General features: G+C 53.9%; 2 protein-coding genes across 2 annotated transcripts; one reads left to right on the top strand and one right to left on the bottom strand.

Moving 5' to 3' along the window:
• The first annotated feature begins 1,707 nt into the window (after positions 1-1,707).
• On the top strand, positions 1,708-3,682 carry HSPB1 (heat shock protein family B (small) member 1). The gene is made up of 3 exons (XM_042026011.1): positions 1,708-2,225; positions 3,048-3,111; positions 3,330-3,682. The coding sequence occupies exons 1-3, from the start codon at positions 1,865-1,867 to the stop codon at positions 3,487-3,489; spliced, it is 585 nt and encodes a 194-aa protein (XP_041881945.1). The 5' UTR covers positions 1,708-1,864; the 3' UTR covers positions 3,490-3,682.
• Positions 3,683-5,404: 1,722 nt separating this feature from the next.
• Positions 5,405-26,675, bottom strand: YWHAG (tyrosine 3-monooxygenase/tryptophan 5-monooxygenase activation protein gamma). Its single transcript, XM_042026010.1, has 2 exons — positions 26,404-26,675; positions 5,405-8,924 (listed from the first exon to the last, which is right to left on the bottom strand). The coding sequence occupies exons 1-2, from the start codon at positions 26,488-26,490 to the stop codon at positions 8,268-8,270; spliced, it is 744 nt and encodes a 247-aa protein (XP_041881944.1). The 5' UTR covers positions 26,491-26,675; the 3' UTR covers positions 5,405-8,267.
• Positions 26,676-27,447: the final 772 nt, after the last annotated feature.

Below are 27,447 nucleotides of genomic sequence, written 5' to 3'. Positions count from 1 at the left end.
CCCTGCTAGCCACTGAGAGGTTTCTTCCTGCCGGGAGAACGGCAAGGTTATCCTGCTCCCTCCGTCCGGCTCCCTGCGGATCCATCCTGCTCTTCCCTCTGGCTCCATGTGGAGCAGCACCGCGAGTTTTGTGTCTGATCCCACCGAGGATCCTGCTCTGTGTGTGGGGATCCCTCTGGGAACACCTCCCTCTGCATCCTCCCCGGCTCCTTGCCGTCCTCCTGGCTCTGCATCCTTCCCTGCATCACTCCCATTTGCCTGCCAGCTCCCATCCATCCCTCCCTGCATCCTTATCTGCATCTCTGCCTGCATCCCTGCATCCCTCCCCTCTCCCCCATAGCCCGGCATCCCTGCCTGCATCCCTCCCACTTGCCTGCAGCTCTCCCATCCATTCCATACCTCCCGCATCCCTCTCCCGATCCCTCCCATCCTTCCCTGCTCCTCCCTGCATTCCTGCCTGTATCCCTCCCATCCCTCCCATTTCCCTGCGTTCCCACCTGCAACCCTTCCATTCCTCCCTGAATCCCTCCTCTGATCCCTCCCCTCCCTCCCAGCATCCCTCCCTGCATCTTTCTCTGCATCCTTGCCTGCATCCCTCCCATTTCCCTGCATCCCTCCCATTTCCCTGCATCCCTCCTGGCATCCCTGCCCGCATCTCTCCCCTCCCTCCCACGTCCCTCTCGTTTCCCCGCATCTCTCCCATTCCGTCCCCTCCCCAGTGACCTTTCTTCCCCTGGTTCCCCTCCCAGGCCTGCCCCAGCGCCACAGGATGCAGCCCCCAGCCCCACATGGCTCAGCTCCCTACAGCCCCTTCCCCCTCGCTGCCATTCCAGAGTCAGCACTGGGCTCTGCCTCAGACAAAGGACACCCCGAAATTCCCTGCTGCATCCCGCCCCCCCCACCCACTCCTGGAGGTCACTCATCCATGCACTGAGTGTGTCAGGGCTCAGCTGCCACCCGCTCAGCTGTCTTCTCCAAGGCAAATCTGGGGACAGAGGAGAACTGGGCGGAGGTGATGGGGTCCCAGAGCTGCCAGGCTCACTGAGCTGGAAAACAGCCCTTCCCCAGGATGGGAGCTTGACACCAATTGGGAATCCCCTCCTGGGGGCCAGGTGTGTGGAGAGACTCGTTCGGACGAGAGGATGCTGCCCCTTCCAGCCCCCCAGTCCCCCTGATCCCCACTGGCCCCCATCAGGTCCTGCAAGCCCCCACCAACCCCTACAGGTCCCATTGGCCCCCAAGACCCTCACCAGCCCCAGAGACCTCAGGGACACCCCACCCAGGGGGACTGGAGCAGCCTCACCCCAACTTGGTGCTGGGGTTCCCCACCTCGGTGCAGAGCACTGGAGCCACTGGGGTGCCAGAGGGCTGGGGGACTCTGGAACCTTCTGGCTGGTGGGTGACCAGGAGCTGGGGGGCTCCAGAACCTTCTGGCTGGTGCTGACGCAGAGCAGGGCCACGCACAGCCTCCTCCACTGACTCATCCGGCCATTCCCGAGGCGCTGGCCCGGCCCCAGCCCCCTTCTCACGCTGCCACGGGGCCGCATCCTGGGGATTGTTTTCCGGGCAGCAGGCAGGAGAGGCCGGGAGCCGCTCCAAGGGCCATCCATCACTCCCAGCCAGGCCAAGCCTCTCGCGATGAGAGGGGGATGGACATTTCCTTGGCAGGGGGGGGCCCTGCAGGCTGCCAGCCCCCTCCCACTGCGGCTGCGTGTGGCCGCCCCAACCCCGGGCAAGTTTCTCGTCCCTTCCCCAGGGCTGCCGCAATTTCCATTAATAGCCAGCCGAGCAGCCGGGCTAAAAATAACCCCCGGCCCTCTTCATAAGGCCCTGCCGGCCGCCCCCCCCGGCAGCTCCACGCGCCATGGCCGAGCGCCGCGTCCCCTTCACCTTCCTGCGCAGCCCCAGCTGGGACCCCTTCCGCGACTGGTACCATGGCAGCCGCCTCTTCGACCAGTCCTTTGGGATGCCCCACATCCCCGAGGATTGGTACAAGTGGCCCAGCGGCAGCGCCTGGCCGGGATATTTCCGCCTGCTGCCCCGGGAGAGCGCCCTGATGCCGGTGCCCGGCTCGCCCTTCAGCCAGGCGCTGACCCGCCAGCTCAGCAGCGGCGTCTCCGAGATCCGCCAGACCGCCGACAGCTGGAAGGTCACCTTGGATGTCAACCACTTCGCACCTGAGGAGCTGGTGGTCAAGACCAAGGATAACATCGTGGAGATAACCGGTGGGTGCTGGGGTGGGGTCTCCCGAGATGGGGCAGCTGCCCCCCTGGAGCTTGCTGGGGGAAAAAGAGTGGAATAAGGGATGGGAAGTGAGGGAATGAAAAGCAGAAGGAGAGGGAGGAGAAGAGAGGAGAGAAGAGGAAAAAGGGAAAGGGAAAGGGAAAGAGAAAATCAAGGCACAGAGGAAGGCCCAGCACTACAGCTCAGTCTTGGGGTGCATTCAGGTGCAGAGACCCCCCCAGCCCCATATATTGACCCCTTGCTGCTGTTCCAGAAGGATGCAGGGAGGGACCCCCTGGCTGGAGCCACAGAGAGCCCCGGGGGTGATGTGGGGTGTCACCAGCCCTGCAGCCCCTGCGCTCCCCCACAGCACCCTGGATGCCGTGACAAAGCCCAGAGCTGTGGCACGAGGCCAGGATGTGCTTCCTGCTGGGTGAGGGGGTCCTGCAAGGAATGGGGGCAAATCACCAGCCAGATGAATTTGGGGTGCAGCCCCAGGGAGAGGGGGGTGCTCAGTCTCCAGCCCTGCCCAGCTGTGGGGCCAGCTGGCCACTGTTGGACCCCTTTGGCCACCCCCCAGCTCCTGGCACTGCACTTTCCTCCCCTTAAATTCGGGGCGTGCATCCGCAGTGGCCCCACAGCTCCTGGTCCCCCCAAGTTGTTCCAGGCTGATATTGTGGCAAAAAAACCAAAAAAAAAAAAAAAAAACAACAAAAAAAACCCAGGACGGGCAGAATCAGCCCCTCTCAAGTGCTGGGGTGGGGCAGGAAGGTTCCCACCAAGCCAGCCCCTTCCAACCCTCACGGGGTTTTGTTTCCTTGCAGGCAAACACGAGGAGAAGCAGGATGAACACGGCTTCATCTCCCGGTGCTTCACCCGAAAATACACGTAAGTACGAGGGAGGAGGGGAGACACCTGCTGCAGCCCCCTGACGTCTTTGGGGACCTTTTCCCACCCACCCACGCCCTCCAAAGCCCACTGGCCAAACCGGGAATGCTGCTCAGCCAAACTGGGAGTGGGAGAGGCAGCGATTTGGGGCTGAGCATTGCATCCCCTGGGTTGGTGCTGCAGCCCTGACCTCCCCCTCCCCTCTCCTCCCCTCCCAGCCTTCCCCCTGGTGTGGAAGCCACGGCCGTGCGGTCCTCGCTGTCTCCCGATGGAATGCTGACGGTGGAGGCCCCCCTGCCCAAACCTGCCATCCAGTCTGCCGAAATCACCATCCCTGTCACCGTGGAGAGCCAAGCCAAGGAGCCAGCCAAGAAGTAGGCGGCACCGAGGAGGAGGAGAAGGAGGAGGAGGAAGAGGAGAAGCCGCTGCTGCCCCCCGCCCCCACCCCCAGCTGCCCCCTCACACCCACCCCCTTTTTACTGTTGATTTTATACTCGCCCTGCCACTGAGTGCCTTGAATAAATGTGAAGGAACCGACAGAATCAGCTGGAATAAAAGCTGGTGAAAGAAACCTGTCCCTGTGCCATGTCCGTCCCCCATGGCTGTGACATTCCTGGTGGAAGCTGCACCGGGATGAGGCTGCCTGGGGCCAGAGGGGTCAACAAGAGGGTCCCCGAGCCCTGCTCAGCACCTGGGGGCTCTGCAGCCCAGGGCTCCACATCCCAAGTCTTTACAACCTGGGCTCAGCATCCTGGGGTCCGTGTCCCAGACCTTCACACCCTGTCTCCCTATCCTGGATTTCCCACGTCTGGGTCTCCTACATCTCAGCTCTCCATATCCAAACCTCTGGCATCCTGGGGGCTTTACATCCCAGCTCTCCAACACCTCTGGTGTTCACATGCCAGGTCTCCGGCATTCCAGTTTTCCACAGCCTGGGTCTCCTACATCCCAGGTGTCTCAAATCCCAGATCTCAGCACAGTGAGTCCCCTCATCACTACTCTCCCACACTCTGGCTATCACATGTCCTATCAGAATATTTGGGGTCTCCACACTCCAGTGTCACTATTCTGGGATGCTGCACCCTGGAAAAACAAGTACACACACCCACCCCTTTCGCATCAGAGGGCAAATAGGGGCTTCATGGGCAAGAACTCGCCCCAGCGGTGCAGCCCCTTGAGGCCCAGCCCTGCCCCCCCGTGCTCCCCCTTCCTTCCACCCCATTGTTTGAGGGGCTGCAGCCTCGCCGGGGGGCTGAAGAGGGGGTGGGTTGTGGTCCTGGTGCCATTTGGCCCTGGCTGGCCCCGTGCCCCCTGTGCCCTCCATGCCCCCGGGTCTTGGGCAGGACTGGCCCTACATGGCCGAGGTCAGGCCCACGGCTTCGATGTTCCCTGCTCCGTCAAATCCCACTAATCCCCCCTGAGTCATCCCGCAGGCAGACGGTGACCTGGGAGGAATCCTGCAGCTGCGAGGCCCCTCTGCGAGCTCGGGGGGCTCCACGTGCCCCCTCTGAGCTCCTGCCCCCCACCCCCTCTGCTCCAGCAGTCTCGGGTGTGATGAGTTTGGCAGGTCTCAGGCAGATACCGGGGATCAATTCCTGATCCCGGCGATCAATTCCTCCTGCCAGGGTCACGCCTGTGCTTGGGGGGTGTGAGGCTTTTCCAGCCGAAGCGTGGCTCCAGGGGAAGAAGCCCCTCGAGGAGCATCCCCGGCCCCCTCCCCTCTCCTGTGGCCTCGCCACGGTGACTTTCACTTCCCGAAAAGCCACCCGAGCAGGGGCTGGAGGCTGCGGGAGCACCACGGCGCTGGGATGGGGTGCGGGGCGTCCTTCCCTGTATGGGGGTGCTCGGTGAGCCCCCAGCCCCCCTTGGCACGGCCCGGGGGCTGATCCCAGCCCCTTCCCGGGGGTGTCGGTGCTGCAGCCCCGGATCCCTCGCAGGGCGCGTGAGTCAAGGCGCATTTTCTGTTTATAGTTGCGCGGAGAGGGGAGTATTTTTACAGCGTGAGTCACCGCGCGTGTGGCTGCGAGCGGAAAACCATCGGGAAGGGAGGGAGGCGGGGAAGGACGGAGGTGGGGAAGCACCCACCCAACCCACTCCTGAACCCGCGCCACCCTCCCCACGGCTCCCGCTCGCCTCTGCCCCGGGGGAGGAGCCCGGCGAAGCCTTAACCCGCAGGGACGCGGATCCTCTGCAGCAGCGGAAGGGAGGCGGCCCCAGCAGCAGAACCCAGGCCATTCGCGAGCCCCCCCCCGTCCCACGGAGCCCCCCAGAAAGTCGAGACAGGCGATAACAATTAAGCAGCGCTGACGTCAGATCTGTAAGTTTATTTGCTCAATGTACGACGGCTACATAATGACTCACATTCATGATATTCCATCACTGAGGAAAAACTGCTAAGAATGGTCCGTGTGTGAAATAATTCCTTACAGAAACACGGAGTTGGAAAAATAATCACTGATTAGACCTTAAAAATAGTTCACTGCATAACATGACAAAAAGCACAAACAAAGGCTCATTCAAAGAACACAGTCATTGTTCTCCTACACTGTAATAGTTATAATTTCACCATGACGAACACCAGACATTAAGATTAAGCTAACACTGGTGTTTTCTTTTGCTTTTTTTTTTTTTCCTTTTTAAAAACAAAATCATATATAATTGCATGTCACTATAGCAACATCCATAACAGATCAGTTTGTTACGATCACTATTTGGTAGAGCAAACTTTACCCCCGAAAAAAAAAAAAGGAAAGAAAAATAAATTAAAAAACTTTAAAAAATTTTTGAAGACTATTTTGTCATAGGAATACATAACATCTACAGTATAAGTTAATAAATTTCAAGCTACTGTATAGAAATACGACACTAGCATGCACAATATTGTATCAATAGAGTAATGGAGCAGTAATCATTTCACTGGAGAGACAGTATCATAGGCAAGTGCATCTCTTAAAAAATGAAAGAAACCACTCAAGCTGCTTAAAAATCAAGTCCCTGACCCCCACTCCGTTTTTAGCCCTCTTGTGCCATCTCTCCTGCATAAGTTTCCTAAAGCAGCCAGAGCAAAAAGCCAAAAAGAGTAGTAATTATTTGGGGAAAAAAAAAAAAAAAAAAAGAAGATAGGTTTTGTAATTCCAGTAAAACACTTCCAAATTATACAGCTGGGACGACACTGCTCACGGGACACGGGGGTCAGTGAGAGGGAAGCCTAAAGCATCTCCCGGTCCCGGCACACACCGGCACCGCACGCCCCTCGCTGCGGGATGCTGCGCCCCGAATTCCCTGCGCCAGACTCAGAGCAGGGGGAGCCCCGGCCAAAACAAAGCCGTGCCGGGGCAGGGCCGGGGGCCGAGGCGCTCCCGGGCAGTCGGGCAGCGGCTCTGGGCCGGCGGGAGGGGCTGGAGCCGTGTCCGTGCCCCCCGGCAGCGGGAGCGGCGGTGCCGTGTGTGCCACACCACGCCGGACGCGCCGTGTCGGGCCGGCTCTCGCAAGGGACAGGGGAAGCCTGGTTCCAAAATCAGCGTCAGAATCGCGACAAGGAATTAAAGCACGAGCGCGGTTTCTCCTCACTGCGCAGCGCTGGGGGAAGCGCTGCAGGGTGCAGCGCTCCGCGGGCCAGAGAACAGCAGTGAACCTCCAACAACCATGGAAAAAAATCAAAATTAAAGCTAAATTTATTCAAACTGGGGTAAGTATTACCTGCTAGGCAACTCAGATGCCCCGACTCCCACCCCCGGCCGGATCAGACAGACTCGGAAAAGGTTTTGCTAAGAAGAGAACTAAGTTCCTGGGCTCCCGATGGTGGATAGAAATGTCTATGATTGTAGCTCTTCCCTTGAGGAATTTCTCTACCAAATTAGTGTCTAAGCTCCTGAAGTTCACTCATTACACCACAAGCTTCCCCAGGAGAAAGGAAAACACACCCGGCTTCCCTGGTGACAAACAAGGGAGCCCTGGGTGCCGGAGATCTGCTGACAAACCTCATGGTACAGTGGGAGAAAGTCAGGCAGAGTGAAATGGCAGTGCAATCCCTGAGGAAGCAGCTGTGGCACCTTAAATCAGGATGGTCTTTTGAAATACCAAACACAGTACATGACATACAGACCTGAATGCTCTTTTTTTTTTATTTTTTTTTATTATTTTTTATTTAAGTGGCATTTTTAAGTTTAAACACTTCCCCCTTTATCTAATTAAGTTCTTAAACCTTTTGCTGTGGACTTAAAATAGTTGAAACAGCCGCTAGCCAAGCACCTGTTAAGCTGTTGACCAAAAAACTAGAGCAGCTTTGATGTTCCTCGGGCGGGCGGTCTTCTTGCCTTGGGCGACACAGAATAGCTAAAGCCAGTCCACAGGCGAGGACTGCTCAGGAAGGCAAGCCAAAAGAACTAGCAAAAGAAAGAAAAACAGACAATCAAAGGCTTGATGTCATATGGCTGTAATGTAGAAATACTGTAAACTGCAATTTAGTGTTAATACTGTAAGCTACCCTAATAAATATCTCAATCAAAAAAAAAAAAGGAAAAAAAAAGGAAAAAAAAAAAGATTGGATGGCCTAAATCCCAGGGCTTTGCGAGCCCCAAATTCTTTAGTTTTGTTGGTTTTATTTTTAATTCCTTCTCAATTTGGGGATTTGCAGCTGCGCCCTGGCAGGCAGAGCGCTGCAGAGAGAGGCCCCGCGATGTGGTGCGGGCACACGGCACCTGGGCTGCGGAAACAAACGCTCGAAGCCTTACTGGAACCACAGAACTCCCTTTTTTTTTTTTTTTTTTTTGGTTGTTTTTGTTTTTCTTAATGTTTTTGCGTTGCTTTCCTTAAAAACGAGGGCCATTCCATCCACGCGAATTCGTCTTAAAACCCTTTTTATTTCTAGCAATAAAGTTAAATTAAAGACAGCTCCACTTGTATTAATAATCTACAGAACAGTCCATATGCCAGTGAGGCTGCTATTCCATACCAGCACAGCCAGCCTGACTTCCACTAGTGGTGTTTTGGCAAAAATGTCAACGAGGCAATCAAAGACAGGTTGTGGGGGGCCTCCCTGGGAAGGTGTCCCCTCCCTTTCCCTCCCCCACCCCGGACCCCCCCCCACTCGTGGGAAAAAAATAAAGACTGCAGTAGTTAGCATCAGCGTGCGGCTGCCAGTCCATCGGGGGGGTCTAGTTGTTGCCTTCTCCGCCGTCGTCGTCTTGCTGATCGCTCGTCCAGAGCGTTAGGTTGTCGCGGAGGAGCTGCATGATGAGCGTTGAGTCCTTGTAGGAGTCCTCGTTGAGGGTGTCCAGCTCGGCAATGGCGTCGTCGAAGGCCGTCTTGGCCAGGTGGCAGGCCTGCTCCGGCGCGTTCTGGATCTCGTAGTAGAAAACCGAGTAGTTAAGCGCCAGCCCGAGCCGGATGGGGTGGGTGGGCTGCATGTGCTCCTTGCTGATCTCATGGGCTTCGCTATAGGCCTTCTCTGAAGACTCCACCACGGTCGCCCTCTTCTCCCCGGTGGCCACCTCGGCCAGGTAGCGGTAATAGTCCCCTTTCATCTTCAGGTAGAAGACTTTGCTCTCGTACTGCGTCTCGCTGCAGTTCTTGATCAGGTAGTTGTCCAGCAGGCTCAGCACATCCTGGCACACCGCTTCCAACTCCTTCTCGATCTTCTCGCGGTAGGCACGGACCATCTCGATCTTCTTCTCGTTCCCATCAGCAGAGGTCTTCTGCTCGATGCTGCTGATGACTCGCCAGGACGAGCGCCGTGCCCCCACCACGTTCTTGTAGGCGACGGACAACAGGTTCCTCTCTTCGTTGGACAGGGGCTCGTTCAGCTCCGTCACCTGCATGGGGAGAGGGGGAGAGAAAAGAGACACTTGGGTTAAACCCCAGTTGTTTGACATTCCCATCACACCTCTGGGTGTTCCTGTGCATCTCTAGACAGAGGCAGGAGGAGGCAGCCGGCTCACAAAGTCCTGCTCTGTCATCCAGCTCTGTCATCTGCTCCCATCCCAGCAGGAGCCAGCTGGGAAATCCTGCTGTGGTCCAGACCCACAACAAAAGGAGCAGGGGTTGGGTTTTACTTGAGAGATCAGCATTTTCCAGAATGAGAAGAATCTTCTAGGAAGGAGATGACTTTCACCTGTAGGATGAGAGTCGGGCTTGGTGATGCAGGGGAGAGGGACAGTCAAAGCAAGAGGGAGGAGACGGTCCAGGGTTACAAGCTGCATGGATTAACACCACCAGAGCTACGGGGTGCTCATCTTCTCTGCTTCCCATGAGCACAGGGCACGCTTCAGAGACACCCAAAGAATCTATGAGACAGTACAATTACAGCTGCCTCAGGGACCTGCACAGAGGAGGATTTAAAAGCTCACATGGCAAGGGGGAAACCCCCCACTGGATTTTCCTCACTGAGGTTAATGGTGTTAACTCACACCATCACCTGCCTCATGCACCTCAAAAAAACCAAAGGGATTATGAAGATGATGAGCACAGAACTCCCTCAGTTACTTGGGAAGTATCACTCGGTACCACAATAATCCCATTCCAGTTCCCACAATACCATCACTGGCTGGAGCCACCTGGGCAGCACCTTTGGCCAAGCACTACACCAGCTTCCCACCCCCAGGGGCAGGAGAAGCCCTTGGAGCAGACAGGACACCACAGGGCAGCTCCACACAGCTGCTCCCCTGGGGCAGTTACAGCTGCCAAGTGGCACTTTGAGCCTGGGCATGGCCACTGTCCCCTTTCCCCCAGGACACATCCCCGCCCCACATCCACACCCTGGCACAGCCACCTGGGAATCAGGCCAGCAGAGCAGGAACCTGTGAGCCACCTCACAGTAGTCAAGGATTAGGTAATGGTTTGGACGTGAAAGGCTTCTGCAAATACTGAGTCACTTTCACAAGGATCTGTAAGGACAAGGTTTGCTCTCGGCCCAGATAACCACGTTTATGGTGGGGATCAGGAGGCCAAGGGCTCCTGCTGGGAGGTGAAGGATGGCCCAGCCCAGGACCTCACTTGAATGGCCTGGAATGACTCACACTTGCTCACACCGTATTGACCTGCATGTTCCAGAACATCCACTCCTCCTGCAGCTCTTCAGCCATGCTCTGGCTAATGTCTCCTCCCAAAACCAGGCTACAGCTAAGCCTGGTTCCCCCACAGCAAGCAGAGTCTCTGATCAGACCCCCTCCAGCCCTCTCCCTCAAGGAAGAGGCAGCAAGGAGACCCTCCACTCCCACACCCGCTGTTGTGTGGATCTGTGCTGCTCCACGGGATGCTCTAGAGCCTGGCAGAGGAGCAGCAGACATCCCTTTTCCATATGGAAGAGGGTCTTCCTGTGCAAACCAGCACAACTGCTTCTGCTCCAGGGAAATGGGTGTCACATTAACGAGGGCAGGATCTCCTGGGACTATCAGCAGCCGCCAGCGGCGCAGGACAAAGAGCACAGGGCAGGGTGCCAGGGCAGCTCCGGGTGTTCCCGCCCAAGGTAAGCAGGGCAGTGATGCCTGGGCCATCCTGCAGCTCCTGGCGCCAGGCTAACCCTCACACCCCCTCTCCCAGCCAGGACAATGGTGGTGACTGTTCAGCCACAGGGCTCTGGGATCCCTGTGATATCCTGCTTCCTGCAGCTGGGCCAGGCAGGGCCCAACCACAACGTGCCCAAATACCCGTGGTGACACACTTGTATGCTGCCTCCAGCCTGCCTGGTGCTCTGAGGTCTCTACTCTGCAGTTTTACAGAATGTCTCCCTTCATTCTTTCCTCTCAGTGACACCTGCACAAACATATAGTAATGATTCTGTGAGTTAAAGACATCTTTGAGAGCATAACAAAGGTGTCCTCCTGCCCCAGAGTTTATGGGTTGCCTGTCCTCAGAGATACTAAAGACTCCATCAGGTTACCTGGGGTCTTGTTCCACCTAAGCTGCCCTGTTTTGAGTGAGGGATTTGGAACTAGAAACATCCAGAAATCCCAGCCTGAATTATTCTCTTCCAGCTGTAAATGGAGTGTCCAACACCAACAGTCATACAAGAGACTCAGTGATTCCAAGAGTTTTCTGTCCTGACAGGGGTTGTGGAGACTGATCACCACATGCAATCTTGCTTTTAGCAAGGTGCTCCCAGAGAAGAGACACCAGTTTTGAAGTGAGGACCAAGCAGGTGATTTAAAGCGGCCCCACAGCCACGTCTGCAGATACTTATCACTTCAGGAAGTAGATTTACCTCCTCTCACCAGAAGAATCTTGCTGGAGGACAGATTTATTAAAACTACAGGGAGTTTAGTGGGATTAGCTTTGCCATAAACATTTTAAATGCAAAGCTATTGAGGATTATGGAGGAAAGTTGCCTGTCAAAATCCTTTCGACAAACTGGCTGACAGATGGAAGGTACACCTGTGTAGACAGCAGATTCCCCCAGAGAGCTCACAGGGAACTTGTAAAAGCAGGAAGGGAGCCTTGTTAACCATGTCACTGCTCTCTAGCAGGACCCAGACTCCTAGGAAGGAACACTGCAGAGACATGGCCAAGATGTAACATGGGTGGGGACAAGGACCACGTTCCTCAGCACCGGGAGAGGGAAGAGGCTGTAGTCCCACACATTTCAATTCACAACTGAGCCGAGGGAGGAAGAAGGAGAAAACCATCTGGCTCTTGCATTCCCAGCAGGAAGAAAATGCAAGATGCCCAGGACACAAGGTATCAGACAGCAGGGTACACTGAGCTGCCTTATCAGAGTCAGAAAAAGGCAGAAAAGATGGATCCCAGGTTCAGCTGCCTTTGAGGACACCCCTGCCCTCGGTCTGCCCAGAGCTGCCTGCTGCCCCTCAGCTACAGCCAAGAGCCTGCTGCCCACTCGCCTGTGCTGGCATTTCCTGCCACAGCCCCCTCCACACTCCAGACTGTGCAGTCACTGTCACTCTGCTCTTCCCACAGCACTGCACCAGTGCCCATCTCCAGCAGAAACCACTCCAACACCTCTGCACCAGCCTGTCACGCGCGCGTGGGGCTGTGCCTTCTGTGTAGCCTGTGCTGGCCAAACAAATGCTGATTTTTTTTGTTTTCTTACACTGCAGGATACCAAAACAAAGTGAGTTTGCCACAGGCAAAACAGCAGGTTCTGATATACTGAATTTGTAGCGTTGCACTGAATGCCTCTGATATAACATCAAATAAGGCAATATCCCGCATCAGGCCTGGATCACACTGTAGCAGTCACATTACAGAAGGGCAGAGGCTTCCCCCTTCTTAACCCAGACCCTGAAGAGGTCTCACCTCCCCAAAGAAGGGCAGTGCCCTGATCAGGTCCCCTGATGCCATTTCCAGCACTGTTAGATGGAGTCAGAGACTTCAAATAGCCAAAGGAAAATCTTAATTTGGCATTGGGAGGGCTTGGCAGGAGCACAAAGCCATCAGCCCCTGGCTGGAGGTCTACCTGCTCTTTGGGAAGCTCAGTCAGTTTGGAGTTTTACTTCCCTGGCTGCCAGCAGAGAACAGCAGAATTTGCTCTGCAAATCTCAGTAGCTGTCCAGCCTCATCTCACTCTTGTGCCCACGAAGATTGGGGAGAAGGGCAGGAGATGCATAAGCCTGAAATGGTGTCAAGTCCTGGATGTAGCATAAACACCCAAGGACAACGAGCTGACCCACATGGTGGAAACTTGATAGAGGAAAGTCTTTTAGCTATTCTGGAAAAAAAAAAAAAAAAAAAGGAGAACACACCTGCCAGGAGCAGACTGCACAAGGACACCCAGGCAGGGAGCTTGGCATGGAGCAGTCCATGCTGCCAGGCTCTGGCTGGGAGGCACATTCCATTCACTAAGCTTGAGGACACTAACAGTTCCAGTCCCACCAGTTCCTCCGATGGCACAGTGTCTGCACCACCAAGACTCAAGTGCCCTTAAGCCACGGGGAAATTCCATCAGTTCCCATTGGACAAAAATAACTGGGAGTTTAGGGTTTATACTGTTTGGGACACCAGAGGCTTGTACAAACCCAAGCTCTCTGATTTGCAACAAAGCACTGCAGAGGCAGCACCATCTCTGAGAAGGTTTTCCTGATTTCTCCACTACAGCTGGAGCTCTGACTCAGCACCCTGCCCAAAATCTGGCAGGCTCCCGGCATGCCCAAGGATCACATTGCAGCCAGGGAAGGTTCAGCCTCACAAGGAGAAGCCAGGGAGCCAGCAAAACTTTACCTGCCCCTAATGTCTAGGTATGTGAACTCCAATAACCCAAGGGTCGGTTCTACAGCGCCTTCTTTCTGGAAGTATCCCAATTAAGAGGCTTTGGTGAGACCCATGGGGAAGGTTTGTGCCCAGAGAACAGCAAGATAGGTTGGTTAGGGGCTTATCCCAGGACTCCCATCCTCCACTTCTCACCTTGCATGAGTAGGTCTTACATATACATCAGGAAACGATAATTTTTGAGGTCCCTTCAGTGACTGCAGTGGAGATCCATCACAGGACTTAGTTCTACCTGTTTATCCTTCCACACTTTTCACTTAGTTTGATAATTAAGTGCCCACCCATTTACGGCTTCTGCCTGGCTTTGATGTCTTATCTTAAAGCAGACAGCACTGGCAAGCTGAGAGGACCCAGAGATCCTTCCCTGGGGAATACCATCAACATCTGACAGTTTAACCCATGTTATAAACCTCAACACCTGCTCTTCTTATTGCCTAAAAGAGAATCCGAGTCCTTCAAGACATCAGACACCTACAAAAGAGCAAAGCTTTCCTGGAGAGACAGAGACAGCCATGAAAAACTTCAAACTGTTCACTGAGAACAGCTTTCAAAGATCACCAGAGCTCCTCTCCCACCACGATACACAACATCCATCCCCACTTCAGCACTCGTGCTTCCTGTTCTATCTACAGCTCCTGCACCATGTAATTAAGTTTGTTATCTCTCCACACAAACCCCAGCAAGCACCTTGTTTTCCTTCACATGCGGCTCATCAGCCTGAGCTCTGGCCTGAAGGTCCCCTTCTCTGTTTCATTTTTTGAAAGGCAAATGTGCTTTTGAAACAATGTTCTGACCAAGTCCAACCCTGAAATTCCTTCTTGGTCTGTAGCCACTGGCAAGGGGAGCAACCAGCACACAACCCCTCCAGGCTCAGGCAGCTGAAAAAGTTCACAATACCTGCAGACATGTCACCTTCCCCCCCATATCTCCAGCTGCTGTCTCATGGTGGGACCCCACCACACATGTGCAAGGGCAGGAGGACATGGCCTCAGGCTGTGCCAGGGGAGGCTCAGGCTGGACACCAAGAGGAATTTCAACAACACAAAGGGCTGTCAGGCATCAGAAGGGGCTGCCCAGGGAGTTGGTAGAGTCCCCATCCCTGGAAGTATTCAAGAAATGACTGGACATGGCACTCAGTGCTCTGGTCTGGTTGACAAGGTGGTGACTGATTAAAGATTTGACTCCGTAACCTTGGAGGTCTTTTCCAAACATAATGATTCTGTGACAAAGACCACCTTCCGCAGTCCGAGTGCTGTCATTTCAGAAGGTCATGATTGACACGCTGCCTGTTTTTTCTGCCCCCAGCTCGCCCTAACTTGAAGAAATGGCTGCCCTCAAGCACATGAAATTGTCACCATTACCCAGCAGCCTGGTGACAGTCACGACTCGATGTCACACAGCCTCACCAGGAACAGCTTCTCCCCAAGCGCCAGAGCGAGCTGTCCTACAACTCCATCGCAGCAGTCAGAAAGATGCTTTTCTTAAGCACTGTCCTACTTTGGCAAAGTAGGCGTGTGTTAAACCAGACCTAAATCTAAAATGTTACCAGATCGGTTTGGGTTCTTTTCCCGTGTTGCCTCACCTTCGCCCCCATGTCACACTTCCAAAGTGGAAGTCACACCATAGCTGCTTCTTTCCTCGCTGACCCCTTCCGCTGGCCTCTGCTCATGTTTTAAGTCAGTGTGGCCAGGGGGATTTTGGGCTGTAGGTCGAACCCTTCCTCTCATCCTAGACAAGACCAAAAAAAGCACATGCAGGCTGTGGGCAGATACAAGTTCCCCACTGCCTTCTCCTTTGTCTGTTTCAGTATGAATGATCACCTGCTAGTTCCCGTTTTCTAAGCTGGCAGGGCCAGTTCACATCACAGGACAGCAGCTGAAGGCACATGGGATGGTTCTGCCATTACATTTCAAATTGCTCCCAGTGCCTCAAGGACCAGTGTCTGCAGAGAACTATTTACTGCTTGTAGCCCAACTGCATCTCAGAGGCTACTCAGGCGCTCCAGACACCAATTAGGATTTCTGCATGTTCCTACATTTAACAGCAGCTTTCATCCCACTCTGCAGCCTTTATTACTTCAGGCGACTTTGAACCACCCAAGACAAAGTCTTCAAACTGGGAGATGTGGAAACCAAGAGCTCATTTATTTCATTGGCCTTTGTAGCTTAATAACTACATGTGATCACACTACATTCAGGTTTGATCAGTCCTTGGAGCCTGCAGATCTCCTGCTCCAGTTTCAGTGTGGCCATCATGGATTTCAGTTAGAGAAAAAGCAAGTTTCAGCTACTTGGATCATTTTTGCACATGAAAGGTTGAAGGGAGCCAAGGTGAGAAAACCAGTGAGAGCGGCAGAGCCCTGAGCTTCTCCATTCAGTGTCTGGCAGCAGCATTTCATGTACCAGCCCTTATCTGCAGCACTGCAGTCCCGGGACTTGGTCTAACGACTCCGGCGTTTTTTTCTGCTACAGAACACCTGGGTGCCATTGATTTGTGTCCCCAACTTCTTCTGCAGCTTGAGATAAGGCAAACACGAGGGAGCATCTGCCTGCCATGGCTATTGTGGACAGAGAGCAGCCCAGACACATCCCAGTAACCAACTGGAAGGAACAGCCCCAGCCTCCCAGTTTTGTGCATGCTCAAGTGTGGAGCTACAAACCATTTCTGAGTTAGCACTGCACAGGTTTGTCGCAGGGAGCTGCTCCTCTAGCCAATATGTGCTTTTTGAGCCAGGAAGGAATTATGCTCAAGTTTTCTTGTCTTCCTTATTAACACCCTGATTCTCATTAGCCTTAATTAAGGCTATTAAACGAGATTCTGAAAACTGGCCGTAGAACAACTTGTTTCAACATCTTGCTGCCTCTACCTGCCTCGTACTTATTAAAAACTCTCAGGAAAAATGATTGACCTCTGTTGGCCTAGTGCCTTCCAGCCACCAGATGGAGAGAGCAGCAAGTCCAACCACATCAGTCCCAGCATTTCAGAGGACTGTCACTCAGGGCTCATCACACCATCTCCGGCAGATGGGATACCAGCACCTTTGCCTGCTAACTACAAAGCAACAGAAGGGATGCCAAGCTATTCCTTCCCCGGGATATGGCAGGCTGGCAGCATCGTCTGCCCACTGCTGCGTTCCTGTGAGTGCCTCAGCAGCAGCCCAGGATCACCACCACCCTTCTCCATCACCCAACAGCTTGGGGAGCTCTCCTGCATCGGATTATCTGCTCTGTTCCCTGCTGAGCACATGGATGACCAGTGCCACAGTGTGCCGCTGCCATGAGAGCTCAGATGCACCCCTGGAGCTCACAGCAAGTTTCAGGAGCTCAGAGTTGATCCATTGATCCTTTTGGAAGGAGAATGACAATTCATGGCTGCTCTAGGCTCTTCTGGGCTGCATTAAGTTTCTCCAGGTGAGAGCTGAAGAGCTCTTCAAGAGTAACTGCAGCTCTTTCCTCAGCAGCATTTCTGTACAAGTTTAAAGATTTGGATTTTCCAAATTTCTGTTCAAGCATTATTCCTCAGAAAATTCCATCTACTCACAGGTTTTTGAGCTGAAGCAGCCATCCAGAGGATGGCCACCGGACATTTCTAGAGTTTTAAGACTTGGTCAACGCAGAAGAAGATGGGTTTTTTTCTCTCCAATTCATGGTATAACAAACCCAAGCTAGACAGATTTCAGGGACTCTCTAGATAAATGTACCAAGTTTCATGTGGGGAGGGTGTTTAGTGCTGCTGGGAGCATTAGCTGCTTAAAGATTTACCTCACAGCTTCTAAGGGTACTAATCTGGCTCAGATCTTAGTGCTTTCCTGCTCACCTCCAGCCCCACTGCCAGGCACTAAGAATCCTGCCACCAGATCATCAAATCCTCCCCAGAGCATCAAGTGCCAGGGCTTGTCCTTAATCAGGGGCTCAAAAAATGCCTGTGCCCATGACCTCTACCTAGCTGAGCCAAGTGAAGAGAGAAGACATGATGTGCCATGGGCAGCACATCCCAAGGCTGAGAGCACGTTCTGGTTGCTGGGAGAGCCTGTTCCCAGGTCTGCTGGAGCAGGATGAACTGGGCAATTCCTGGCTGCTGGCATGGCTTCCTTTGGCACAGCAGAGCCACTGCTGCTATGGCAGCTGCAAGCTGCTGCTCCCAAGGGTGAAATGGGAGAAGCTGCAGCCATGCAAAACTCCCTGCAGTGAGCATATACGTTTTTACCTGCTCCATGTCACTCCCCCAAACACTTTGGGAACACCTGGTTGTTGCACATCAAGGTAAGGTTCTGGAAATATTAAAAAAAAAAGCACCTCACAAGATTTTTGCTCTAAGTGTCTTGGTCTGCAGATCCAGCAGTTCCTTGGTGTCTCAGATGTGTTTTACCAGATTAAGCAAGAGATTCCCAGAACACCCAGGTGGATTCCTGCATGCCAGCTCCACGATAGGTTTAATTTCTGCATCAGTGAGTAAGGTGATTATCCCTCCTTTACCCTCCCACTGCTTCGGGGATTTCAGGCTTGATCTTACACACCTCTAGCAAAAGCAATTTTATTTAATTTCTTAAATGAACTTGCAGAACAGAATAAAGTCAAATTTTTGCTCTGACAGTTTTCTGGAGCACTGCAACCGATTTTAAGTTACAAGGAGGGTCACTTTACTATCCTAGATCCAACTGTGGGTTTAACTACCATTGCCTGGCTCCAGCCATTTCCTCCCAGCCTCTTCTGAAGCCCAAGGGACTCCCACCACAGATTTATCTCAGTTCATCACAGGTGACAGAACCCCTCAGGCACCGACGTTGTCTGACACCACCAAATGCAAGAAACCAAGCTCCCAACTTCTAGGTAATGAAATATTCATCCCATGTAACAAAGCCCAACAGCATAAACAGGCAAAGCTCCAACACCTGCCCCAGCTGGGTGTAAATCAAAGGCTGTTAATCTTCCCCAAGTTCTCATTCACTGCTGAATACTAAGCATTAGCCTTTTACAAGTAGAGATCTCCTACAGCAATTGCTGAGTGTGTCTGTTAGCACATGGCACAGCAACAGCTTCTCCACCTACTATTAATAAACTTTATGCTGCTGAGCACCACAACTGTCCAAACAACATGTCCATCAGCAGCCTAGTTAGCACTGAAGCTGAGACTTCTCGCTGGTGTTTTTCTAGAGCCTTGCTGAAACCATCTTAGAGAGGAGTCAGAAGCACACTGACACGCCAAGTAGCTTTGCTTGGTATGTAAGCAAAGACACATCCCACGGAAGCCAACCCATCCAGCAAGATCAGAGGGAATTTGCAAACAATTAAGGAATGGTTTGCACTTGGAATCCCTGCAGACTTGCGCTCATCCAAGTGCAGCTGCCTCAAACACCCATAGACGGACTCAATTCCAACATCTCCTTTATAGAAGAAAAACATTAAGTACTCTAATCCCTAATCTGGGGATCACTTTAAGGGAATCTCATGCCATCATCAGTGACATGTTCTCTGGTTACTCTCCTACTGCAATTAACTAATGCACTGCCCCTGGTCACTAGATCACTAGCCTGGGGCCAAAAATCAGGTTCGTTTAATATTTAATTGAGCATGTACTGGGTCATGTCTGAGATGTGACTAAATCTGGGTTAGCACAGAAAAACCTGAGACTGGGGGAATTTTGCCCTTAAACAGGCAGACAAAGGCTTTTGTTTGGCCAGCTACACGAGGGCTTTGCTTTTGAGAGACAGTCTTGTCAATGTTTCCTGCAGCCCAAGGGCTGCTGCCTCATCATTTCAGCTCCATTTTCCAGAATTTACCATTTCTGAGCTTTCCCAGACTACATCAAGTTAACCAGTACTGCAACCAGCATGAGACTCCTGGGTGAAGATCAACCTTTATGATTTACCAGCCCCAGCAGCTCCCAGGGCTCCAGCCCACAGGAGGGACCAGAAAGATGCAGCAGCTCAGCCTCACTGTCAGTGTGCACTCAGAAAAAATGGACAAAGCCATCCTGCTGCTGAACTCCTCCCCCAGGCACGCTCCCCACCCCAGAGCCATGGGTGGGAATCCCACATCTTGACATCTGGATTCTGGAGCGAAGAGTCAGGTCTCTTACTTAAAAAAATAAATAAATTTAAAGAGCAAAATTAAAGTCATTTTGTCCACATTTTCCTTCATTTTAGGCTGGCAGGATGGACTTTGCTCATTAGATAATGGAAATGGGGAAAAACATTCCCACAAAGCCATTTTGTTCCCATGGGGAAAGAAGAGTTCCCCCACCTTCAATGACTGAAAGCTGCACTGGCAGAAGCACAGGTAGAGCCTGGCAGCCAGCAGAACGTTTTATCTCAGTGCCACCAGCACAAAGCTGGCCACCACCATTTATCTGAACAGCTTCTTCAAGTCAAGCCAAAGGTTTCAGAGGCTGAAAGACAAAGCCACCAAAAATCCAGCACACTGACCAATCCATAGCTACCTTCCCCTTGTTTTTAGCTGGTTTCCAGGCTATTGCTGCCCAACAGTGACCATCACTAGTCAAATTGAGTCAATACTTTTGTTTCCACTCAATTTTTGCTTCCCAGACAGGGCAGTTGCTATTTTCCAGAAATGGGAGTTGCCATTTCTTTGCAGTCATGTGAATCTAACACTGGGGAGCAAGACTTCAGCTAAGGACCAGTTCGGTTAGTCACCTTTCCAGTAAAGAGCAGAAGTTGATGAAGGCTTTCAGCTTTTCAGAAGGAAAAGACAAAGGCTTGACCAGCAAAGGAAAGAAGGTTTAAGCTGGCTCCAAACCAGGTAGCACAAAAATACTCCTCACAGCATCAGCTTTGGAAAAATCTGTCTCAAGCTGCAGAGCACTGAAGCGTAGAAGAACGCCTGGAAGCATCAGGGGTGCAGAGACACATCACATCACAGCTTTGCCACGGTGAGGTGGAAGATGATGCCTGTGTCCTCTCAAGACTGTCAATGGAGAAACGCTTGGGAAGCCAGGCAAATCCTGTTCCACTGTGCTTTGTACTGCAGTTATTCTAATATGCATTCACATTTCGCTGGCAGCTCAGGAGGCAGAACAGGGCAGAAAAGCACAAGGCAGAGACCTAAATGCCCCAGGCATTGACCCATCTGAGGAAAATCTCCCTCAGGTCAGACTGGAGGTATTTTCCAATGCCTCTTTCCCTGTACCTGCCTCTGAACAGCCCAGTGCTTGGCTGGGACACCAAGCAGCCAGCTCTGGTCTGAACTAGTCTGACAGTCCTCCTGGCTCTTCCCTGCCAGACTGGAATTGAGCTCCCAACACACACCACTCACCTCTGCCAAGGGAAAAGCAGCACCAACAAGTTCAGCAGTGCTCCACATCCAAGGACACGTCTGAGCTCAGAAAAAGCCACCGCCCAAAAGGCAGCTGATTACTCAAGCACTAGCAGTTGGGACACACAAAAGCTTGGATTCTTTATTTTTCCTAAGTATGTAGCCTTGCACACAACTTCTGTGCATGGTTTACTTGGCATGCAGCTGCTCCAAATAGAAGCTTAAGAGTTCAGTCACAGAGTTGGTGCATTAGGCCCTGCCAGATGTGTCACCATCCATGGAGGTTTCTCCAGACATCAAGTCATGGCCACCACTCTCCTCCCCAGCCCCTGCTCCATCAGCTGCACCCTGAGCCATGTTTCTCCTCGTATCCTCAAGAGCAACAGCTAGTAGATCCAATTAACTACAGGCCTGCAGAGGTAGTAGAAATACCAGGCTTTGAAAAATCCTAGTCCTTAGGATAGTGACCTTGGGGTCACTCACCAGCGTGGAAATAAAATCCAGGCCCCTCCATAGGCTACTGGGGACCAGCAGGTAGCTTTTACTCCACCTCCCTAGTCTTAAGCTTGGCAAGGCTGAGACTGCTTATTCCTATTTGGAAAGCCAAGCTGAGCATGCTCCTGAGCAGCACTAATGCTACTGGCCCAGGCCCAAGAAAAGTGCTTCAGTAATACACATGAAGAAGAGGAAAAAGTACGGTGGGGATCCTCAATTTAAGGAAAATCTTAATTCTACCAGCCCCAGAAGCTGAGGAAGAACCAAGTTTTTCATCTCCCCGATCACAAACCAAATCCCAGCTGCAGGAGGCAGAGGGATACACCACAGTTATGTGGATAACCCTCATTACTCTTGAAAGTACCGTCCAGAACATCCATGAGAACCACTAAGAGGATGCCAAAGACATCATCCAGTTGCCAAGAACACTGTATATGCTGCTAGATGCTGGAGTTTTCAATCCAGGAAACATTTTTGGAGCTGAAGTTCTGTGGTTGTCCCTAAATTGCTGTTCCTGAATATTCCAGCAAGCCCAAGTACACATCATCAATGTCCAAAGAGTTTATTCCAAAGAGTTTAGAGCAACTTTGGGATCAGCTGGTGAACAAAGCTGGGACAGATAGGGCTTATCCACTGACATTATGAAGCTTATTTGGTGTACTAAAACAATTGACTCTCCTGTGAACAAGCCATCTTTATACACAAGAAGCAGCAAATAAAGGTGGTTGAAAAAAAATTTAATATATCAAGACAACTCACACCAATCTTTTTGCACTTTCATGGTAGACATCATTCAACAGATCTACTGGATAAGGCCAAATAATCCAAGGGTTCTTGGAGAGCCCTTGCCCAGAGTTTTACTGTTTCTATGCCCCCAGGCATAATTCAACTGCAATATTCTCCATCACAGTCTCAATATCACTTTTGTTTAGTTCAAGAAGAGCTATTTCCAATCAAATCCACCCTGGCTGCTACACTTGGCCAACTAAGAAACCCAGCATGGTCTTGTAAGTCAGTGACTCTTCCTAAATGGACTAAATAAGAACTCACAGGAGCTCAAAGTGGAATTTCTAAGAGCTTGAGCTGCTGAAGACTGGCCAGTTAATGTGAGCAGTGTCCACTGCAGTCATGTACAGGGCATACTGCTAGCTGCCTGTGGCTTAGGTGCAGATGTGACTCAGCCTACTGCTATGAGGTCCCAAGGCCGAGTCATACAGAGACAACCCCACACTGTGAACACTACAAGGTCAGAAGAACAGGAGCTCCTGACAGCCACCATCCTGTCCTGACCCCATGGACCTCCAGGAAGGAAGCCTCGCTCATGAGTCAGGCTGTCTCCAATCCCTACCACCACTGGTCTGGAGGCACCACGAGGCTGGGCAGCCTTCAAGACGCCTGCACAAGAGCATCAATGTTGCCATTAGATGCCAACGTCTAATGACTGCAACATCCACCTCAGCACTGGGAATGGTTTCTCCAAAGCCTTCCCCAGCCCCCCTGGGAAGTGCTACTACAGCAGCTCGCACTCTTTGCTCCCCTCCCACCATCACAGATGGCCTGCCCAGCACTCCTCCTGGAGAAGCCTTTCCACACCATCCTTTTGTCTGTCTACACTGCGAGCAGAAAGCAGCTAATCATCCCTGCTCTGCTCCCTGGGGACTCTCCAGATAGGATGGATTTGCGTTACTACCCCTTTTTCCAAGGGTGAGCCTGCCGTCTGTGTGAAGCCTTGCTATCAGCACTAATATGCTGGATGTGGGGGATGATAACATGCCCAGCTGGTGACCATCAGAGGAGAAGCCCACATACCCTGCAATTTCCCATCCTCATGCTCCTCCTTCATCCACAATGGCCATTTACTGCACCAAGGTGTGGTGTCTAAAGCTTGGAGCAGCCATCTGCTTTCCAGCATCTCCAACATTCCCCCTGCACACTCACCACAGGTGGTGGCTCTCACATACAGCACAGCCACGGCCCGGCTGCAGAGGTTGAGTCCCCTTAAGTCAAGCAGGCAGGTACTCCCCTCACAGGGCCCCATACCTACACCACACATAGGTGCAGTGCAGTATTCTCCCCACACGCTTTTAAAAGGCGACTTATTTCCTGCTTAAGTTATTGCAATCATCTTGTTTATTCACCTGCACATCCCCTCAACATAAAGGTCTGTGGGGAGGCATGTGCTCTGCTGCCTGGGCAGCACTGGCCAGGGGCTTGGCAGGGCTCCCACCTCCAGAAAGCCTCCAGCAGCACCACTCTCCCCAGCTAATGGATATTGATCCCCAGCCCTGCTGTGGGCTCGGACGGTAAAGCTCGTCCTGAAACTGAATCAGACAAAAACGCATCTTGCTCCAACCACCAGCACTGTGGGAAGTGAAACCCCAGCAAGCAAGCCCAAGGCCAAATGTCTGACCACTGACCACCCTGGGGACTGGCAGAGAGCTTTCCTGTCCTTCAACACCTGATAGGGCTGATGGCATCCCCAGACAGCGCTGAGGTGACAAGGGACATGACCAAGGTCATGCAGCCATACCCTCGATCGATGGGCCCAGCCCTGCGCACTTCCTGGGTGTGGTATCACCTTCTGCTCCCTCTGGTAGGTGAAGGGACCATCTGCTGCATTTTCAGAGACCCCCAGTAAACCTGCCCCTTTTGGGGGCTGAAGGAGCAATCTTGCTCCTGCAGCAGCAACATAGTTGCAGGTAGCAATCAGGGGCACTGGCAGCTAGCACTTGCAAGAAGGAAGGAGTTAGAAGTTATTATATATAAATAATATTTTAGAGAAACTATTGTGATCCCAGACATCACTGGATGAATCAGCGAACAGCAAGAACCCCAGCACACCATTTCCATTTTAAACCATTAACACAGCACAGAATCCCAAGCAGGCAGGGCTGAGGCTGAACAAGCCACCCAGCTGCCCCATCTGAGGCGGCCACCAAAATGCAACGGTGAGATGAAGCTGCAGGAAAAAGAGCCTCTTTTATGCCCATCATTGCCACGACAGGTTTGAAAGGAGAACCATCCAGCATTTCTCAGCAGGGTGCTAGGGAAGGCTAGGTTTGGAGGGCAGGATGGCTCTGCATCACCTTCGCTAGGCGCAGCCCGCATGCTCTCTGCTACCGCCTGGGTGCATTGCAGCTTGGACCATGGCATATGACATCACTAGGCGTTGCTACGGAAATGAGTGCGAGGTCATCAGCCTCCCGCACAACCGGGGCTGGGGGCTGGGCAGCGCACGGGGACGGGGATAACCGGCTGTGACACGGCTGTGACATGCCCGTGGCCACCGGACCGGCCGTGCCGGAGTTGGGGCAGCGCGGTGCAGAAAGGAAGAACAAAGCTCTGCCTTTTGTTTGCTGGTGAAGGGAGGCGTCAGCGCTCCCGCTGGGGATCGTTTCCTTACGGCCAAACCACCCGGCAGCTGATAAGAGGCGTTAGCCCGGGTTACTGTTTCACCAGGGCCCGTAAGGGCTAGAAGGAAAAATCACATATATGAGCTCGTAACAACGCCTTGGGTTCAAGCACCCCGCCCGGGGAAGCAGGCTAAGAGAAATTCACAGTGCAACACGGCTGTGAGACCCGGGCATATCCCTGCTGGCTTTGTCACAGCGGCTGTATTATCCGTAGGAAATGAGCTGTAGGATCTGCTCACACAGCAGGTTTTGCTTTAAAATGAATAGATGCCGCTATCAGAAAATGGTATAAAAGCCACAGTGCAGCAGAGGGACAGCCCGGCTGGTTTAATGTGATAATATCTCGTTCCGATTATCCGTATTTCATTCCTTGATAAGACATCTCCTCCCTCCCCGGGCTCAGGCTGTGACAGTTTTGTCTGTTTGATAAATGCAAGGTTATTGACAAAATGGTGCAATATGGGCAAACAGAGCTGCACCCACGGCAGACTGCGACATTCCCAGATCGGCATTCACTTTTCATCAGCCGAGGAGGACACCCCAGCTCCCAGCAAAGGTTCAGACCTGACTAAGAAGACAAACATAAAGAACAGTTTTCCCCTTTAAAGCACCCCCTCCCTCCCTCCACCCAGTCTAGCCTCTCTGCAATATGACAAATGCAGAATCTTCTGGAATGACTTGATCCTGCCTCCCACGATTGCTTTGTTTGCAAGATCAGATCAGAGATATGTTTTTTTTCCCCTTCTTATATTGTCAAAATGTCAGTATTGAAGGGGAGCGTTCAGTGTCACAAATCAGATCAGCCTGCTATATGCAGAGTCTTTATTTTAAGAGCGTGAAATGAATACAACATGACTCAATTCATAAATCTCCAACCAAGAGCAGTAAAAATAAGAGCTTTGGCAGTGAAAGAGCTCCCGATCTTTGGGGTCAGGGGCACACACCAACCCCGGCGACCACGCGTGGGAAGGGATGCACGGGGAGGTATTTCGGCAGCAGAGAGAGGTGTGCACGCAACCCCCCCCCCCCCCCCCCCCCGCCGGGTCCCCCCTGCCTCGCCCCACGGGGCCCCGAGCCGGTGTGACCCCCCCGGGCAGCGCCGCACCCCCGGGCTGGCTCCTCTGCCCCCCCACGCTGAGGCAGGGTGGGGACAGGGGCCATGGGAGGGGATGCGTGGGGCAGGCAGGGGGGCCTGGGGTGGGGGCAGAGAAGAAATGGGGCTGGGAGGTGATGTGGGGAGCTGCAGGGCTGCGGAGGCAACGTGTTCTAAGGCAGAGGAGAGGATGTGGGGGTGCTCTAGGGCGGGGAGGGGGATGCGTGGGGCAGGGTGGGGGCAGCAGGGCAGGGGAGAGGGGCGGGGGGGGCAAAGCGCGGGGGTTTAGAGCAGGGGAAGGATGGGGGGCGGCTCTAGGGCAGAGAGGGGGGATGTGTGGCACTGGGTGGGGGCCCCAGAATAAGGGAGAAGATGCGGGGGGGTTCTAGGGCAGGAGAGAGCGATGTGTGGGGCTGGATGCGAGCCCCAGAACAAGCGAAAGATGTGGGGAGGGGGCTTTAGGACAGAGGAGCAGGATGCGTGGGGCTGGGCGGGGGCCCTATAGCAAGGGAAGGGATGCGTGGGGGGCTCTAGGGCAGCGGATGGGGGTCGGGAGAAAAGCAGAGTAACCCTGGATCGGGAAAAGCAGCGAGAACGGGACTCAGCTGGGAGGAGTGTCGGAGGGCGAGGGACCGGGGCCCTCACACCGCCGCGGCCCCCCCGGCCGAGCCCACCACCCACCGCGGGGAGCAGGCGGGAAGGGCGAGGGGAGCGCGGCCCCGGCAGGGCAGCAGCAGCAGAAGGGCGTGTGTGTGTGTGTGTGTGTGTGTGGGGAGCGCGGCGGCCGCGGGACGGGACTCACGTTCTTCATGGCGGCCGCCATGTCGTCGTATCGCTCGGCTTGCTCGGCCAGCCGGGCCTTCTGCACCAGCTGCTCGCGGTCCACCATCTTCGCGGGGTCCGGGGGGGAGAGGGGCGAGGAGACTGCGGGCTCCGGGAGGAGGAGGAGGAGGAAGAAGGAGAGGAGGAAGAGGAGGACGAGGAGGGCGCGGCGGTCTCGGCGCTGCTGCGGCTGAGGCGGCGGCGGCGGCGGCTGCGCCCGGTGCTGTGCGCGCGCCGCGGGCCACCACAACCCCCCTGCGCGCGCCCCGCCCCGCCCCGCCCCTCCCCCGCTGCTCCCTCCCACCCCCCCGATCGCGGGGCACGACGGGAGATGAAGTCCTCAAGTGCGGAAGCGGTACTGAGTTCACACGGCCCAGCGCCTCCCTCCAGGACTACACCTCCCGTCGTGCCCCGCGCCAAGACCCCGCCCCCTCGCCCCCCTGGGCCCCGCCCGTGCTGATTCACCGGAGCCCGGGTCGGGTGGGCCGCGGAGGGCGCGGCCCGCGCCGGGGGGAGCGGGGAGGGGGCCGCGGGAGGTACCGTGGGACGGGCGGTGCTCGGCATGGAGCTGCGGGACAGCGCCCGGCACGGGCCCCCGCAGGGCAGGGACGCACCCGCAGGGACGCACACTCCCAGCCTGGTCCCGCTCGTGGCCCAGGAGCCGTTCGCAGCATGGACACGCTCAGGGTGTGGACGCTCCCACAGCCCAGGCACGCTCGCGGGTGGACTCAGACATGGCTCAGACCCGCTCAGAGCCCACACACAGCGCACACAGCCTGTCCTCACCGTGCCCACTCATAACCCAGGCCCACTCACAGCCCCACACGCTACACACAGCCCGGGCCCGCTCATAACCCACGGTCACTCACAGCTTGACCCACTCACAGGCTGGTCTCAGAGCCTGGACCCACACACAGCGTGGTCCCACTCACGACCAGACCCACTCATGGCCCTGACACACTCCCATCCTGGCCACACTCACAGCCTGAACCCACTCACAACCAGATCCCACTGAAAACCCTGA

The sequence above is a fragment of the Corvus kubaryi genome, unplaced genomic scaffold (genome assembly GCF_017639235.1).
Source record: "Corvus kubaryi isolate FWS band 111438036 unplaced genomic scaffold, C.kubaryi_AGA036_p1.0 37284, whole genome shotgun sequence".
NCBI classification, from domain to species: Eukaryota; Metazoa; Chordata; class Aves; order Passeriformes; family Corvidae; genus Corvus; species Corvus kubaryi.
This window is presented reverse-complemented; position numbering and strand designations above follow the sequence as displayed.